Genomic DNA, 17,934 nt, shown 5'->3' with positions numbered 1-17,934 from the left:
CTTTACACACTGTCAAAGAATCATTGTACACAAAATCAACAAAACAAAAAAACTAACCCATCTGGTGGATGATGGCACAAGCTTCCAAGAAAATTCTATTACAGTGAACCACATTATTTTAATGGATTTCTACGTCAGTTAGTCATCTGTCACTTCGTTTGTGATAGTATCTCAAAACATATGACCTCAGTAACGATATCTCTCGGGCTTCTCGCGGAAAACAAGCTTGCTCGCTAACTCCCAAACAATATTGTATAAAAGTTCTATAGAATGTATAGAAACGTCAAAGTGATCCGATGCCAGCGCTGCGGCGAGTAGTTCGCGAAACTGATAATATTCAAATCAACCGTTAAATGCGTGAACGAAGATACACAATGAAGAGTTACGTATGTTTGTCTGTGCTTCCCCTATCCGGCGATGTTGATGGTTTGGTGGCGTTGGTGTCATATGGGTGGCGAGAAAAGGGCATAAGAATGTTTGTTTACAAAAAGCTTGTATGCCCTTTTCACATGTTGTTCTTGATATGATTAGTGTGATTTGATGTTCTTCTTCAGAACAGTGACCAGATTAGTGCATGTAGAGAGATTTTTATTTCTTGTGAATAATTATGTTTATGTAGGTATATAAATGTGATGCTTCACGACACACAAAATACAGTGAGCAAATTTCCATAAACATATGATATTCTCTAATACAGCGTTTCTCAGTCTATGAGGTGCGACCCATTGGTGGGTTGCGTGCTGTCTTTAGGTGGGTCGCAAAAATTCAGATATTAATTGATTAATTGGATTAATTGTTTTGGCGTTTTCATAACTGCTCCATCATTTAATTTCAGGGTACTTAGGCATTTTAAGACCACTTTGGAGATTTCAATGCCATTGTGGCATTTTAAAGTCAAATTGCAATGTTTAATTTTGACTGTATTGGGTCATTTTTAGCGTCTAGCCACACTAATAACATTTAAAGATTATAATGACTTGGCAACCATCATAACGATGAACCTTTAAAAATTTTGCCCGGGAGTTTCTAAAACAAATATAGGTAGGTTTTAACTTTTAACCAATCATATCAACAATCAAATCAATTAAAAGTACTTAATCTAAAAAAACAAGCGCTTTAAAGTTCTAGGCCATATAGGGGAAAAGTTGGCTTCGGCAATACCTTAACCTATTATCGTCAGGGGGGTAAACAACGTCCTTGAGAGCTCAATTTTGGCATGCGGATACATTGTGTTTCAGAGCAACTATTGGCCAAATTTAAGTGCTCTAAGACTTTTGACCCCCCTGACGATAATAGGTTAACGTATTGCCGAACTTTTCCCCTACAATGATGTATTACTGTAAAAAAAATAAATCTGCATTAGAGTAGTTCCAGGCCAAATTGGGGGAGATTGTTCATTGAAACTTCCGGTCCGCTTCGTAGCATAGTGCTTGCTAAGAGGTGCCAGGTGGTAACCCACTGATTACCTGACGATCGGCCAAATTTGGAAGACGTCTGCATTGAATTGTCTCACATTGTAATATTCCGCCCACTATATCACAATCAATTGCGAGTAGCTGAGCGGAATGGAGACAAGGAAAGCATTTGGTACAGGACCAAGTCTCTCCCGGCTGGCGCCAAAACAATGAATCTGGATGCAACTGGATCAAGTTGTCATGGGGCACGAAATGATCCTGTTGCATGGCTTGGAGCTGTTGCAATCGAGGAAGGGGGGGTTGGTGCTAATGTTTAATTTGTTTTTGTATAATTTCAGGTGTTAAGGTGGTTCGCTGCCTCTGGATAGTGGGTTTGACGGTGGTTCAGCAAGAATAATATTGAGACATACGGGAATGAGACAAACGTGTCAAATTAACTGCATTGGTAACGAAAACACAGAGGAGCGTACACCTGATGTCACACACTAAGGTGATGGTAATAAGGTCGGTGATAATATGACATTTACACAAAAGCGGAGATCAAATCAGATTGGTCAACGTACCAAAATTCGAAACTTCGATTAAAACGTGGAATCTGTGCAGCACCAGTGGAGAACACTCAAAAGCTGCAGGTCTCATCAACCGCTGCCTGCGGTATATAACTTGTGGCTGGTGGCCTCACAAATGGATCTCAGATGTAAATGTCATCAGAAGCCGATAGCAATAGAAACGAAGTCTGCAGGCAAGCGTTTGATTATGAATTAAATCCGCCAGAACATCGCAGCAAAGGCAAATCAAATACCAAGGCGGTGGAGCGTCAACAAGGAATTTAAGCAAGGCGATAGGAATTTGACCAGGGCCCAGGTCAAGCAGCTGCCCAGAATGGAAGTCTTTCACGTTGGCCCTGTGCACCTCTGGATGTTCCCAGGTATTTTAGTACGACGACGATGGACGTTGTCCCTTGGAACGGAATGAAAGCGAACAAACTTGATGTTGCACAACAAGCCAACGTGTTTTTTTTTTTTTCAGCAGAACAACAACATCCTCTATCTCTCTTCTTTATTCTTTTAATCTCTTACTATCCCCTAATCGGACGCTAGTGGGACCAAAAAGCCTGCTAGTGAAAGGAAAGTCGTTATGCTATACGGTCTAGCATAGGCCACGACTAAATTTCCGTAGGTTCATGCCTGGCTTAAGTGCAGATCGGTAGGCAGCAGCCTGCCAGGGTGTGAACTGAGCAATAACAATAACAATTAGAGTAGTTCCAGGCCAAATTGCAAATAAAATTACATTTTAGACTCGTCCTTTTCCGATTTGCATTAAATATATTGTTTGTAACTTACATAACGCCAAAATTGGCATTTTTGGCACCCACCAACCCCTACGTAACATTTTTGTAAAACCAACCCTTCACCCCTTTTTTAATACCATTAAATTATATAAAATTTTAGTTCTCAATTCTAGTTAAAAAAACTATAGCTTAGAATCATACTGCTAGTCAGGATACAAAAGTCTGATTTATTTTTAATTTAGCAATGCGTTGCACGCAACTAAAACGGGTGATCGCCCACCCCGTACTTTGAATTTAACATCTGGTAACGCATTGATGAATACCCACTCACCCCTTAAGCATTACGTAATTTATGAATGGACCTTATCTTGGAAAATTCACACGGTACATTATGTGTAGTAATTTTCGGGTACAAATCCAAAAATGTGTTAAAAACTTAAATATTGAACAACGTCCTTGTTAATAACTTTTGAAATCTTGTCCGCGGGCCTCAGCTACAACGTATACCTCGTCTAATTTAACATAGCATAATGAGTGTAAGATTAGACGAATATATTTTCCCCTATACGTATATTTGTTATGAGGTGAGGTGATACAGTAGGACATTTTTTTTAATTTGATTTCCGTCGATCTTGGAGGCAGCTCCCACATCTGGACCGTACCTATTCGGCCCATCAACTTATAGACCGGGGACCAACGGCTTTACTTCCCTTCCGAAGGAAGGCGTGATTAGAGCTGTTATGCCTCAGAAAATCCCGGCGGTGCCGACTGGGATCGAACCCAGGCCTTTTGGGGTGAGAGGCAATCATGCTTACCACTATACCACTTATTTGTAATAGTAGATTTTTGTACAAACTGGCCGCTAAGGCATGCTGAGGTTGACTAGACCAGAGTGTGCAAACAATAATATTGTGAGAATTTCAAGAAAAGTTCGTTATCATAAAAATTTCATATCATTGTTTTGTAATATTTATTAAAATGCAACATATTTGATTACGTAACATGTGACATAAGTCAATCTAATGGTAGAGCTGATTTCTTACGTCTGGATTCAACTGGACCATTTAGTGTATCTTTAAACCATTTTCACAGCTTTCGTTGAACAATTCAATTATTTATGTTCCAGTTTTTTTTTATTTTAAAAATCTAAAGAGTTTTTATCACGACCCACCTAATTTAGTGAAACCATTCATGTCTTGACTAATTGTTTATTGCACATTGAACTAGAAGTTTCAAAAATAGCACTAAAACAAATAATGGAAACTTGTGTTTGTTTCTTCAGAAGAAAATTTTGTTTTTACATTTCTACACACTAATAAAAAAAAAACAAAAAAAAAATATATATAAAAACGATTCATTACGAACGTGAAAAGAAATAGCATTTAACATATCCTATCCTAATCCTATACCAAAATAAAAAAATCTTTCTTTGAAATAACAATTAATCTAACGAGTAAAATTTACCGACAGCTCAGTAATTCTTACATAACTTTTTTAGTTCGGTAGTTAATATCAACGTTCAGCTGTTGTTATTTGGGTAAAATTTTACAGAAATTTGTATTTTTTTGTGTGTGTACATGTTTAGGAGGGGTGTATACGTTACTTTGTTATCACACGGCAGTTTATGCCGTCTGACAACAAAGTAACGTATAGGCCACAAGGCCAATTTCCACTTTGGGTTCGTTCACGTAACGCGTTTAGTGGTTCCCCATCTACTGTGTCACCTGACTTATAACGAATATACTAGACTGATGCAAAATTTGAAATGTTCGCTCCACAGTGCTCAAACGGTTTCAAATCAGGTCCTGATTAGCCTCCTAAAATTTAAACTCATTTGGTAAGAAACTGACTTGGCACAAACTATTCGAAGTTTATATGGAAATTACTATGGGAAAACCAAAGTTTTTGTTCATTGTCTTCTACCCATTTTCCGCATTGCTTTTTCAAAAATTTCTATAACTATTCTTACGGGAATTTTTCTAAGCTACAACTTTGCGGAACATCGTTTTTCAGCCAAATGTCCAATTAAATTGTTATTAATTGTTTAAGAGATTGATAATCTTACGGCATGATCAAGCAGCTGTTCTGTAAGCAACACTGTATTCTGCAGTGTGACATAGTAGTCATGATATTTGTGCTCTATTCTTCGTACCAGAAACACCAATGTTGCCTGCTGAACAGTTGAATGAGCATAGTCATAAGACATCAGTGACATCAGGAAAGCCACAGTTGTCAGCAGCGTTGCCAGGTCATTTTCAGAAAAATCTGAACCAGTTAAAATATAAAATCTGGAAAAATCTGGAATGCTCCAAAAAATCCTGTTTTTAACATAATGCTATTGAAATCAAAGTGATGTGCCAATATCCCGTAAAACTCGGTCAGCATGATCATCTGAAATTTATTTAAAGTACTAGAATGGTTATGAATTACATGTTTGAATAAATTGTATAAAACAAATAACTTGCTAAATCATCCAATAGTGGAAAAGTATTGACACAGTGTGCCCAAAAAGTTTAAATATCCATTTCGAAGCAATTTGGGTAAAATACTGCAGAAAATAGCAAAGAACTAAGTAAATTTGATGGGATGGATTTCTTTTAACTAATAGTCGATGTAATCCTTACTATTTGATGCAGTACCAGAATATAAAGATTTTATTAATTCTAATATTACCCTGAGGTTGATCAGATTTACAATTTAATTCTTGATATCATGCAACACACACCACTCAATAGACCAGTAGGCAATTTTAGTTTGAAGCAAAATTCACCTGGCTGAATTGGGAATCAAAACCTAACATCGTGGTACTCACACCAAGTTAACCTAAACTACGAGTTATTCCACTATTCGCATGACCATAACGAATAATTTTATGCCAAAAAATTACTAAAATGAAAGTCTGATAGCGACATTTTTGAAATCTCAGGATCTTGAAATGATTATAAATTCCGGAATTTCTATTTTTAGGTTGCCAATATTTGCACCGGCTGGAGCGGGAATCAAACCCTCACTTCGTAGCACTCACAGTACGCCTGAACGACGGGTGACGCCGCACGTTAGGGTGACGCCCACAAAGATGGATGGAACTCTACTCATAATTGGCTTGAAGTTCTCCTTTGATTTCCCAAGGATTCACCTCACACTTCACTGTGAACTATTTTCAGAATAACCTTAAAATTCCAATAATGTCCAACGTTGATGGCCTTTAATGATAAATGTAGCAAGTTTGGATTTTAATTTTTTTTACTAGAGAGTAAATCAATGCAGTGATATTTTTAAACAACATGTTTAAAAAATCTGGGAAAATCTGGAACATATTTAAAAAATCTGGAAACATACGTGGTCTGTCTGTGTATCTGGCAAGACGACTAAAAATCTGGAAAATCCAGATAAACCTGGAATACTGGCAACGCTGGTTGTCAGTTTGTTTTGATAGTAACACTGCTCATTCGCAGCCGGTTTCTGATTGTTTTAGTCCATTCAAAGTCACTTCACTGAAGTTATTCGTGTACTTCTGTAAACTCTAGTTTTGTGAATTTACGTGGAAAGTGGAAATCAGTTGATTCGTGTTGACTTTATTTAGTTTTACCGTATATTTGGTGTTGTGAAATTGCCAGTCATCCATAGAATTTTCTGTTTGTTGTGCTAGTGGTGTTGCAAAAACCACCTTTCGATCGTTCGTCTAACATTCGACGCGCCACCTACATCTGGATTTAGTAATCTGCTTATTGGGCATTTTACGCGTATAGGGCATTAATTCCGTTCAACGAAATGACCAGTACAAGTGCGTGCGACCGCTGTGCCAAAACAGTGAAACCGGACGAAGACCACATCGAATGTATGGGGTTCTGCGACCAAGTGTATCAAGTGAGATGCATTAACTTGAACTTGCCGTTCGTCAGGATTCTTCGCGAGAAAATCAATTTGTTCTGGATGTGTGATGAATGTAGCAAGATGAAGTACGCCCGATTCAGAAACACTGTTTCATCCCTCGGTAACGTAATTTCGACGGTGATAGGCAGTCAGCTGACCGGCTTATCCGAGCTGAAAACGGAAATGGCCAAAAACAACAATCAGGTCGCTCAACTCACTCACATAGTTAATGCTGCTACCCCAGGTACATCTGCTAGACCGAATCATGATCGCCCCTCAAAACGCCGTCGAGGTGATACGGAAACACCGACTAAACCGACTACTGGAACAAGAGTCATTGGAACTAGCGATACGCTTGCTGTCAATGCTCCATCAAGCCTGTTTTGGGTTTACCTTTCCCGGTTTCACCCCAGTGTTAAGAGAGATGTGGTTGAGAAACTTGTTCGTGATTGACTGCGAACGACTGAACCAGTTAAAGTCGTCTCTTTAGTGAAAAAAGGCACCGACCCACTATCGATGAACTTTATCTCCTACAAGGTCGGCATTCCAATGAAACTAAAAGAGAACGCTTTGAACCCTGAAACTTGGCCACAGGGGATTGTATACAGAGAATTCGTGGATACTCAGGCGAAAAACAATGTGTGGCTACCTCCTGATATCCCAGCACTCCCTGCTGTTCCAGAGACTATTCCGGGTGGCTCTCCAACGGGCACACCGTTTGGGACACCAGCACCTCTCGATATGCCAGCCCCTTTAGGTACACCCAGTATAACAGTCACCCCTTAATCCCCTCATCTGACGAATCAACAATGCCCCCGAGACGCACCGTCGCAATGCCCCCGATTGCCCCAACACAGTCCCGCCTACCGCCGCCTTCGTTCAACATAGTCGTCTCGGCCCTGTAGTTGGTGGTGGAAAGGGGGTCTTCCACCATGCTTGCATAGGCAAGTACCTCTGTGATTTAAGTTTATCGTTGCGTGATGAGTTCTCCCATACTCAGGTTATTCTGACCCCGGTCCAAAGCGAATTTTCGGTGATGCCCTCTGAAAATCTATTGAGGCAAATTACTTCTCAACCAGGACGCAACGTAGAAAGCATTTTGGGAGTCCCCAGTTCCTCTAAATCAGTCGCGCCTATTGCAGCCAGCGTTCATCCAAGTCGTCCTGGCCCTGAGTTTAGATGTGGATTGAGGGTCTCCCAGCTTGCTATATTAGGCAAGTACACACTTACTAACGAACTTTCACTGCCTGATGATGATCATAGTTCAAGTGCCTTCAACTCACCTCAAACATCTGCCAGTCGGCAACATGGAGCCACCACAGTCAACTGCACTCCGGGACGCATTCTTGCCGTCCGCCCTGAGGAAGCCCCTATTCCACTCATCGCAGTCGAGCCCCTCCTGCCAGCAACCAGCAGTCGTCCCGGCCCTGCGTTTGAGATGGGAGAAGGAATCTTCCACATTCCTGTTATTGGCAACGGCCCTACTCGAACATCCTTCCTCCGTCAAGTGACATCTACCAGCTCCCAAATGCAACTACACGCTGAACCTTCCATTGTTCCCGAACAGCGGAGGTCGGACATAACGATTTACTATCAGAACGTTGGCGGTATGAACGGCCTCGTGGAAGATTATCATCTGGCCGTCATGGATCACTGCTACGACATTTTAGTTTTGACCGAAACATGGCTCAATTATCGAACCATTTCAAACTATGTCTTTGGTGCTGGCTACGAAATATTTCGCTGCGATCGAAACACGAATAATAGTAGGAAAACTACTGGGGGAGGCGTCCTTATCGCAGTTAATTCCAAGCTGAAAGCAGAAGTTATCGAGGACGATTCCTGGAACAGGGTTGAACAAATGTGGGTGGCTATTCAACTTGGTGATCGTCAATTGCTTCTCTGTGCAGTGTACATTCCTCCAGATCGAACCCGTGACTTGGAGCTTATTGACGCACATTGTCGATCCGTCTTGGCCGCTTCAGGCAAAGCAGGCCCTTCCGACAAAGTTATTGTTCTTGGCGATTTTAACCTACCGGACATTGCATGGACTCCAACCCATAGTGGTTTCTTTTGTCCTGATCACGAGCGTTCATCTTTCCACGTAGGAACCATCCAGCTCCTGGACAGTTATAGTACCGCAATTCTGTCACAAATCAATGGCCTGTTGAATGAAAACAACCGCACCCTGGATCTCTGCTTTGTGAGTGCTCGTGATACAGCTCCTTTCCTCTCCACGGCACCCAAACCTTTAGTCAAGGTAGTGCATCATCACCCTGCTTTAGTTATCGTGATCGAAAATAATATTGTCCATGATTTCACCAGCACTCCAAACGCTGTGTCATATGACTTCCGTAGAGCTGACCATTGCAGTATCGTCCATGTGCTGTCTAACCTAGATTGGGAGCATATTCTAGATCCTGTAGACGTCAACATTGCTGCACAAACCTTTTCTCACTTCTTGGCATATGTCATTGACAGACACGTTTCCAAAAAGATCATCCATATCGACTCTCGCGTACCGTGGATGACGAACTAAAAGAAGGCTGCTCTCAGAAGATTTACTAAACTCCGCACACTGCCACTGAAATGCTACTATGTCAGAATCAACCACGAGTATAAGCGGTTAAGTCGTCTCTGTTTTCAACGCTATCAAAGGAGGATTCAACGGCGGCTAAAATCACACCCGAAATCCTTCTGGAACTTCGTAAATGAGCACCGCAGGGAAGTCGGCTTACCCTCTTCCATGATTTTTAATGGTGAAACTGCTGGAAATCAACAAGACATTTGGAACCTGTTCTCAGCCAAATTTGCTAGTGTGTTTGAAGCCGAGCAACTCTCCGCTAATATCATTACTTCCGCGGCCAGTAATGTTCCTTTGATCAACCAAACGCTCAGCATGGTCGAAGCCACTACAGATACGATTTCTAGAGCAGCATCTAAACTTAAGACTTCAACTAAGGCTGGACCCGATGGTGTTCCGTCGATTATTCTTAAAAAGAACATCACTTGTCTTTTAGATCCACTGCGCCGCATATTCCAGCTCTCTCTTTCCAGCGGCATCTTTCCGTCTTGCTGGAAGACTGCGGATATGTTTCCTGTTCATAAAAAGGGAAGCAAACGCGACGTAAACAACTACCGGGGAATCACATCGCTGAGTGCTGTATCAAAACTTTTTGAATTGGTTGTCATAGAGTCCCTAAATGCGCATTGCAGGCAATATCTAAGTACAGATCAACACGGATTCATAACTGGGCGTTCCACAACTACGAACCTGCTGTGTCTAACGTCTTACATCACAGACAGTTTGATTGCTCGGACCCAAACGGACGTTATCTACACAGATCTTACGGCAGCCTTCGATAAGCTGAACCACGAAATTGCGATCGCTAAGCTTGATAGGCTAGGGATCGGTGGAAATCTTTTGAGATGGTTTCGTTCATACCTCACGGAGTGCCAATTGACAGTAACTTTGGGTACTTGTCGCTCAGCAAGCTTCTGCGCAAAGTCCGGTATACCTCAGGGCAGCCATTTTTTTTTTTCCTTGGATTTGCTTTCCGTCGATCTTGTTTTCCGTGCTGAGCACCAATGCTACCGACGCCAGGAAGGCAGCTCCCACACCTGGACCCTACCTATCGACCCATCAACTCATGAACCGGGGACCAACGGCTTTAATTCCCTTCCGAAGGAAGGCGTGATTACAGATGTTATGCCTCAGAACATCCCGGCGGCGCCGACTGGGATTGAACCCAGGTCTGCTGGGGTGAGAGGTAATCACGCTTACCACTACACCACCGGCGTCAGGGCAGCCATCTGGGACCATTGGTATTTCTCCTCTACTTCGACGACGTTCACCATGTTATCACAGAGCCACGATTATCGTTTGCAGACGATCTGAAAGTTTTTCTGCGCATCCGCTCACTCGCTGACTGCCGTTCTCTCCAAAATCAGATTGACATCTTTGCTGACTGGTGTAGTCTAAACCGACTGGTGGTCAACCCAGCTAAGTGTACAGTTATTACTTTCTCACGCAAGAAACAACCGATTATTTTCAACTACAAACTACTAGGCACGACTATCGAACGGGTGCACTGCGTGAAAGACTTAGGCGTTTTTCTAGACTCAAAGCTGACATACTCACACCATATATCGTATGTCGTCGACAAAGCGTCCAGAAAGCTTGGCTTTGTCTTCAAGATTACTAAGAACTTCACGGACATTTACTGCTTGAAATCGCTCTATTGCTCTCTCGTACGATCTACGTTGGAATACTGCTCTGCTGTCTGGAGCCCGAACTACAATAATGGGGCCGAGCGAATTGAATCTGTTCAACGACGTTTTCTTCGCTTCGCGCTCCGTAAGCTGCCTTGGAGATACCCACTTCGTCTTCCAAGCTACGAGAATCGCTGCCAATTGATCAATATCGAGCCCTTACGTATCCGAAGAGATGTTTTCAGAGCCTTAACCGTCGCCGATACTCTGCAAGGAAGAATCAACTGCGAAGCAATTCTGCAACAAATGAACATTAATGTTCAACCTCGATCACTACGCAACAGTCTTATGCTGAGACTTCCACTTCTTCGAACTAATTATAGCATAGGGAGTGCTATTTACGGCTTGCAGCTAGTGTTCAACCGAGTAGCGTCGATGTTCGATTTCCACTTGACATGGAATATGGTTCGCCGAAGATTCTCTGCCTTTTTTGCTGACCGAAGGCGCTTGATACAAGACTTATAAATTTTTAGTAACTTGACAATGCTTTCCTAGTTATTTTCGTTTGTATGTCGTCTGTATAATCTGTACTTTTTTTACAACACATCATTGGGACTATTTCTAGTCTGTTGATGCAACCATAACAAATAAACAAATAAATAAACAAATAAATAAACAAATCAGTGACTTGAATCATTAATAACTTTTGTTCCTTACATTTGATTGAACAGTGGTTTTCAACAAAGTTGTAGCTGGGAAAATTTGCTACAATCACTGCTATCATTTTTAGAAGCATAGTTATGTGGTGAATTGTTAGATAGATATGAACAAAACATAGTAATTCCCATATAAACTTGAAATGGTTTGTGCCAAGTCAGTTTCTTTCTAAAGTAGTTCAAATTTTGGGAGGCTAAGCAGGAACTAATTTAGAACCGTTTAAGCACTGTGGAGCGAAAATTTCACATTTTGCATCAGTCTAGAATATACGTTGTGTACGAGTAACCCGAATACAACGTTTGACTCGACTAATTTTGCATAGCATTTGCAATGTAAAATTAGACGAACTAAACGTTGTATTCGGGGTACTCGTATACAGCGTATATTCGTCATAAGTCATATGTTTCGTTACGGTAAATGAGGTGGGTGTTTTCAAATCTGGTTACGAGACGCTCTTCTTAAAAAAAAAAATTATTTAGTTGTTTCAATTTAAATATTTAAATAAGTTCAGCAAATAGAGGAAATGGCTCTAATGTTGGCCTATGGATCTAAGATTGGGCCCATCGCTGAAAATCTGCTATTTATCAATTTTATCTAGATAAACGCCTCATCGGGACGGTACTAATGGATATTTTTAGTCGCTATTGAAAATATAGTCGATTGCCCAAATTAGGCGGCCTAAATGCATTATGTCCATTTCCCCTACATCAATCTGCTTTTTCTATAAAAATACTGCTAATGCCTTTTGAGAAATTTTCAGTAGTAGAATGTAGATAGTAGAGATCAGTGTATTTTACATTATCACAAAATAAATAGAGCCAAATGCTAAAAATGATAAAAAGAATCGTCTTGCAGATCTGGACAAGGTTAGATTTGAGGCAAAAAAATGCGTTATAATGTATTCTTTTGTCAGTTTTGTGAAGTTTCGTTTCATACTCCCAAACTTTTATTTTCACGAAAATTACCACGCGTTATGTGTTACGTGGGAAGGGGTGGTTGAACAATAATACGTTACTGACGCCAAAACACAATTTTTATTTTGGCGTATACGTCACATTGTAATCACACGGCTGCACGTTGCGGAAAAACGACGGTTAACTTCATTGTTTAACTATTAGATTTTCTGCAACTTTTATACAACGGATGCAATGTGCGTGAGGCTTAAATAATTGAAAACTTACTTTTTAAACTGTAATATTGTGCCGTTAATAAATCAGCAAATTACTATGCACACGCATTGTTTTTCAAAAATAAAATACTTACTACTTGCGATCATCATCGGCTTACTTTGAGATTTCCCCTTCTTCCTTTCGACATGGAACTGACGACGACGATTTTGTACAGCCAACAGCAAAGAAATGAACGTATTCTTCAGTTCCTTCTCGTACTCCAATTCATCTCTTAAAGCCAGCTCCGATATAAGAGTTTCAGAGAATTCTCTAATTAAAACTTCCATTTCCATATAGAGCTCATTTAATTGAGTAATCGTTAGAGATCGTAGTTCTGAAAAAAATGAATATATTTTCAGTTAATTCGCACGTTTTTGATAGCATTTGTTGCAAAACCCGCAGTACCGTAATGCTCCGAATACCGGGTGATCCGTTTATGCGGACATTTAATTTTTAATGAATCGTTAGGTTTACTTTGCAACATAATAAACATGTATCATGAACTATCTTAGTCTTAAATTATATGTTTATACTTACTTTCCTCGTATAACGGTGATCCAAGAACTTCTTTGGCTTTTTCCATTATTTCATTACCAACAATGCCATCTTCAGAGGCGCTTTCATCCATGATATCATCAATCTCTTTAATGACTTCTTCCGCTGTTTTGATGGGGTCATTGTCGGTATGAAGGCCTCCCAGTATTAAAGCGTGCATATCCAAATCATTTGCAACTGCCTCATCTTCGGAACTGAGATCTTGAATGTCATTGTAGTTTGTTCGGTCGGATGATGACGCCAGCTTCAAAGTAGGTACATGCATTTGCCTTGCGTATGTTTTTGACCAATCTATTGGTAATATATTTCCGAAATTACCGGTTATAGTCCACCACATCCTAGAAACAAGCAGCAAAAAAAAAAACGTGATGTATTACCGTATGCAGTTAGTTAAACCATTCAACTACTGACAGCATGCACCTTCCAAAAGTTACTCAAAAAATATATATGTAGGTGTGAAATCCTCTTTTTTAGTATCGATAATAGAAACAAAAAAAAAGATGATATTTGATAGGCAAGTTCTTCAATTATATAGGGGGAATGTCTCTAATGGATCTAAGATTGGGCCCATCACTAAAAATCTGCTATTTATCAATTTTATCTAGATAAACGCGTTATTGGGACGTTACTAATGGATATTTTTGGTTGCTATTGAAAATTTAGTCGATTACTGAATTTATGTATGGGCCCAAATTAGGGACACTTAGGCCGGCATTTCCCCTATTTATCAAATATTTTTCTTTCTGGAATATTAAACTGGGGTGCAAATCATAAATTTGCCAACTGAAAGTGTGAAAAAAAGTCTAACGAAATAGTGTTAGGTTTTATACCTTTATAGTTTGGCCATTTATGAACTCTTATTGCATTATTTGATTAAGATTTGATGTAAAATTTGTTGGGATTTAAATTTCAAACTTTATTCAATAGTAAACTATTGACTATTCATCAAACCATATGGCTAAAATTATGCAATAAAATGCTTGCTTGCCATGGACTATTGACTGTATACAGACGAGCCGATAGTAAATCCCTAACGCGGACGGCAATATCAGATACCAAAACACTAACCTTACCTCAACATAAACCATTGAACAAATTTCAAATGTGCCTACCCTAATAAAAAATAACATACACGAATGTTAACTCAAATGATAGAACTATTCCACAAATGTTTGGAATGATACCCCAAATACGTCGTTAAGCAAAATAATCATTCAAAATTTTATTAGGGTAGGCGCGCACAGGGCTGTCTTGCATCAACGTAGAGAGAGCAATGTCACTGATGAAAAATATTGTATTACTATCTTCGTCGCACTCCAAGTAGCGCATGACAAATTCCGTATGAAGACAGTCCTCTTTCATTTACGTCGTGAAAAAAACTAGCTCAGTACGTTCTCTCTCTCTTAGATCGGTCGGTTACTCGGAGAGGATTAAAAACTGCACGTTTTAGTCAGCCTTTCCGTATTGTTTGACAAAAAATGATGATCGTTGGAAGCAACACAAAAAAGTTAAAATGGGTACAAAACGGATCCGAACCCCCAACGTTGAGATTAACAGGCATGTATCTTCACCACTGGTCTATCAGCGCTTAGGAAAATAGAAAGGCTAAAGGAAAACAAGAAGCGCTCATAGTGTGGTTACTAGTCTGCTCACATGCACGTTCGACGGTATTTGTATTTTTTTTTGTCCATGCATGATACAAAAAAGAGAAGTGAGGGTAAAAGCTGCGATAGGATTTGTTCACAGGGATTACTGTCGGCTTCTCTTCGTCAATGACGAAGGATGTATGGAAATGATGGTTTTTGTACCGCGACAATTTATTTTTGGTTTTCGTCAAACGTCACTGACCAAACTGACCGTTACCAACTCTGGGCGCGCAACGGGCAAGGTGGATCGACTAAGTAAAAGGCGACATGCGGACTTTTCGCAGACTACGAGACTGGTTAAGTGTGGCCATGGAACGAGTATAGTGGATACGACTTCTTCGGAAAGCAGAGGACATCAAGGCCTTGGTATAAGGCTTTTCAGATATTTTATTATTGGAATAATTAATAGTTATTGCAGAATAAATCAAATGTTCACCATGGAAATAACCTGATTGGACCAATTTTAGCTGTAGACCAGCTTCTACAGGCACAAATTAGACATAAGTTTTTGGAAATATTTGCCCCATTTTGAGATATGACTTCTAAGCGGTTCCATACTAATCCAGTTATTCTTGTATTTTTTATTTGGATGAAAATTTGTTTCCATCATCAAATACTCTGGATAGTGGGTATGACGGTGGTTCAGCAAGAATAATATGTAATTCATATACAAATATTGTGTAATATGTTTTTAGTCCTTATAAGATTCTTGGTGGGCCACACCTCCGACCTGGTTGCAGCAACAGTGTCGCATGAAATAACAACAACTGCCTGCCTCTGAGGTGGGGGGACCGACAGCGCTCACTACGGGTCTATACTAACATCACTCTAACACTAAGGCTCTGAACCATTTGGTGGATTATTTTAACGTTTGGTTAAAATTTGACAGATGGAAAGTTATCGATTAACCCTGCTATCCGAGCGTGGTTATTTCTGACAAGAAGTTAAATTTTGACAACCGTGGCTGAGTTCTTCTCATAAACCGGTCGATCGACAGCAGAAATCCTCGGAAAAACTCTAATGGGAATGTTCGATTGGCTCAGATTTTGACAGTTCATTTGGTTCAAAATATTCTCTCCGCCCATCTCTCCCTCTGAGTATTTCTAGTGCAAACTCATGCGCTTGTGATAAAGGGCAGACGAATTAGTTCCCTTACCTACTACCAGCGCTTCGTATATGTCTTTAACCTACTCGCGCTACGAGAAGTCAAGACGCAGGCCTGATGATCACAAGATTGATGGTTCGAGTCCCAGTCTGCAGCGCTTTTTTATATGTTATAATTTTGCTTCGTGCACAAACCCATGTGCAACAGCGGCGCCGGTGGTGTAGTGGTTAGCGTGATTACCTCTCACCCCACCTGGCCTAGGTTCAATCCCAGTCGGCGCCGCTGGGATATTCTGAGGCGTAACATTTCTGATCACGCCTTCGATGGCTCCCTGGCGTCGTGCTCAGCACGGAAAACAAATCAAGGGAAAACCATTGGGCATTGTACACGTGTGCAAAATCTGCGAATACACTTGTGTACATCGATACACCCGAGTGTAATGTATGAATTGTACCTGTGTACAAAATTGCGCGTAAGTTCAAGCTAAACATTCGCTTTGATTTTTGTACACAAGCTCAACATGGTACATGTTTTCGTGAAGGCTGATAGGAATCAACGTTGCGTTGAAATATTACTATAGTACCTATTGTATTGCAGTTCCTGGTAGCAAATGGCATTGGTTTTGGTTAATCTACCTGTGCACCAACTCTCAAAACATAAAAATTATCAAAATATTTCTTGCTTAATAATGAAATATTTGTATCGTAAATCATAACTCAGACCTCCTTCTCCCTCTCCCCATCCATAAAACTGTAAATCTCTACTAACCTCGAGACGACCGCGAGTAATCGGTTCAATTCCTTTAACTCTAGATTTAAGAAATTAATTATGTATAACGCAAATGACAACTTGGCTCTGTAAAGTTTATTCGATTGAGCCTATACAAATAAATTGATACAAAAAAAAAATATTGCTTGCAATGGATAAATCGAGTAAACTAGAAGATTAAGTTTATTTTTTAACCGATTCGAGTATGAATATGGCATTAAATCTGGTTTTGAAAGTTGGTGCACAGGTAAAAAATGAGGTTATGGGACGCCACTGTGCCTGATACAGACTCGACAATAAAAAAAAAACAAATAGTTGTGGATCTGTGGAAGTGACGCGCTTTAGTTCAGTGACTCAGAAGAAAAAGTAGTAGTGAAAATGAATACTTTTTTATCAAAAGTGTATAAACGTGTCTAAAAAAAATGCTCAAAAAAGAGTCGAAATCTTACGGAAAATAATATTCAGAAATTCGTTGAGCTGAGTTTTGCTAATGAGAATCAACTTAACAGTAACTTCAAAATTTGCGATTCTTGTCGTATACAGCTTTCCAAACGTACCGAACTATCAAGTAGTGATGAGTTATAGAACTTCGATGAATATCAACATGAATGTTCCAAGTCAGGAATCTTTGGCAACTGTACCATCAGTGACACCGGCAGAAACAATTGACTCAAATGTTGGTGAATATACGCAAAATGTTAACAATGAAATTTTCACCAGTTGATATGCAGAAAATCAGTGCCGTAAATTATGCAGTGCAGAAATATCATGAAATTAATCAAAGAATAAAAAATCATATCTTGGCACTTAATGCAGGAGCTAAGTTAGATAATAATATTGACGATTTCAATTAAATGATCGAACTGCTTACCGAAAAGTTTTCAAAAGAAGAGACAACGAAGAATAAGAAGCTTCAGCTATTCCCACCTGTTACCTACATTATGTTCAGGTGGAGGCGAACCAGCCCAAGGCTGAAAGCCTCCCTAATAAAGATAAATAATAATAATAATTATGTTCAGTTCAAAAGCTCATGGATACATTCAATACATCCAGATATATGGTAACACAAGTAAAACATCACTTGTTCCGTGTTGGGCTGGGGGACAGTAATCTCTGTGAATGTGGACAAGGTTACCAGGACGCAGATCACATTATTTGGTCATGTGCTGAGCACCGTGGAGTC

At 40.0% G+C, this 17,934-nt stretch overlaps 1 protein-coding gene across 2 annotated transcripts in view; it reads right to left on the bottom strand.

Annotated features, from left to right (window-relative positions):
* Positions 1-17,934, bottom strand: part of Unc-76 (fasciculation and elongation protein Unc-76) — a 29,898-nt gene that overhangs the window by 956 nt on the left and 11,008 nt on the right. Inside the window, exons 2-3 of one of the 2 annotated variants that reach the window (XM_065233066.1) lie at positions 13,215-13,570; positions 12,796-13,011 (exon numbers count right to left, since the gene is read on the bottom strand). In XM_065233066.1, coding sequence (XP_065089138.1) covers positions 12,796-13,011; positions 13,215-13,570 — 572 coding nt within the window. Of the gene's footprint in view, positions 1-12,771; positions 13,012-13,214; positions 13,571-17,934 lie in introns of both variants that reach the window. The other variant, XM_065233065.1, reaches the window with a different exon arrangement.

The sequence above is a fragment of the Ochlerotatus camptorhynchus genome, unplaced genomic scaffold, assembly GCF_037179485.1.
Source record: "Ochlerotatus camptorhynchus isolate MF236.1 unplaced genomic scaffold, CSIRO-AGI_Acam_v1.1 ptg000388l, whole genome shotgun sequence".
Classification (NCBI taxonomy): Eukaryota; Metazoa; Arthropoda; class Insecta; order Diptera; family Culicidae; genus Ochlerotatus; species Ochlerotatus camptorhynchus.
Note: the sequence above shows the minus strand (reverse complement) of the source record. Positions and strands in the feature narration are given on the sequence as shown.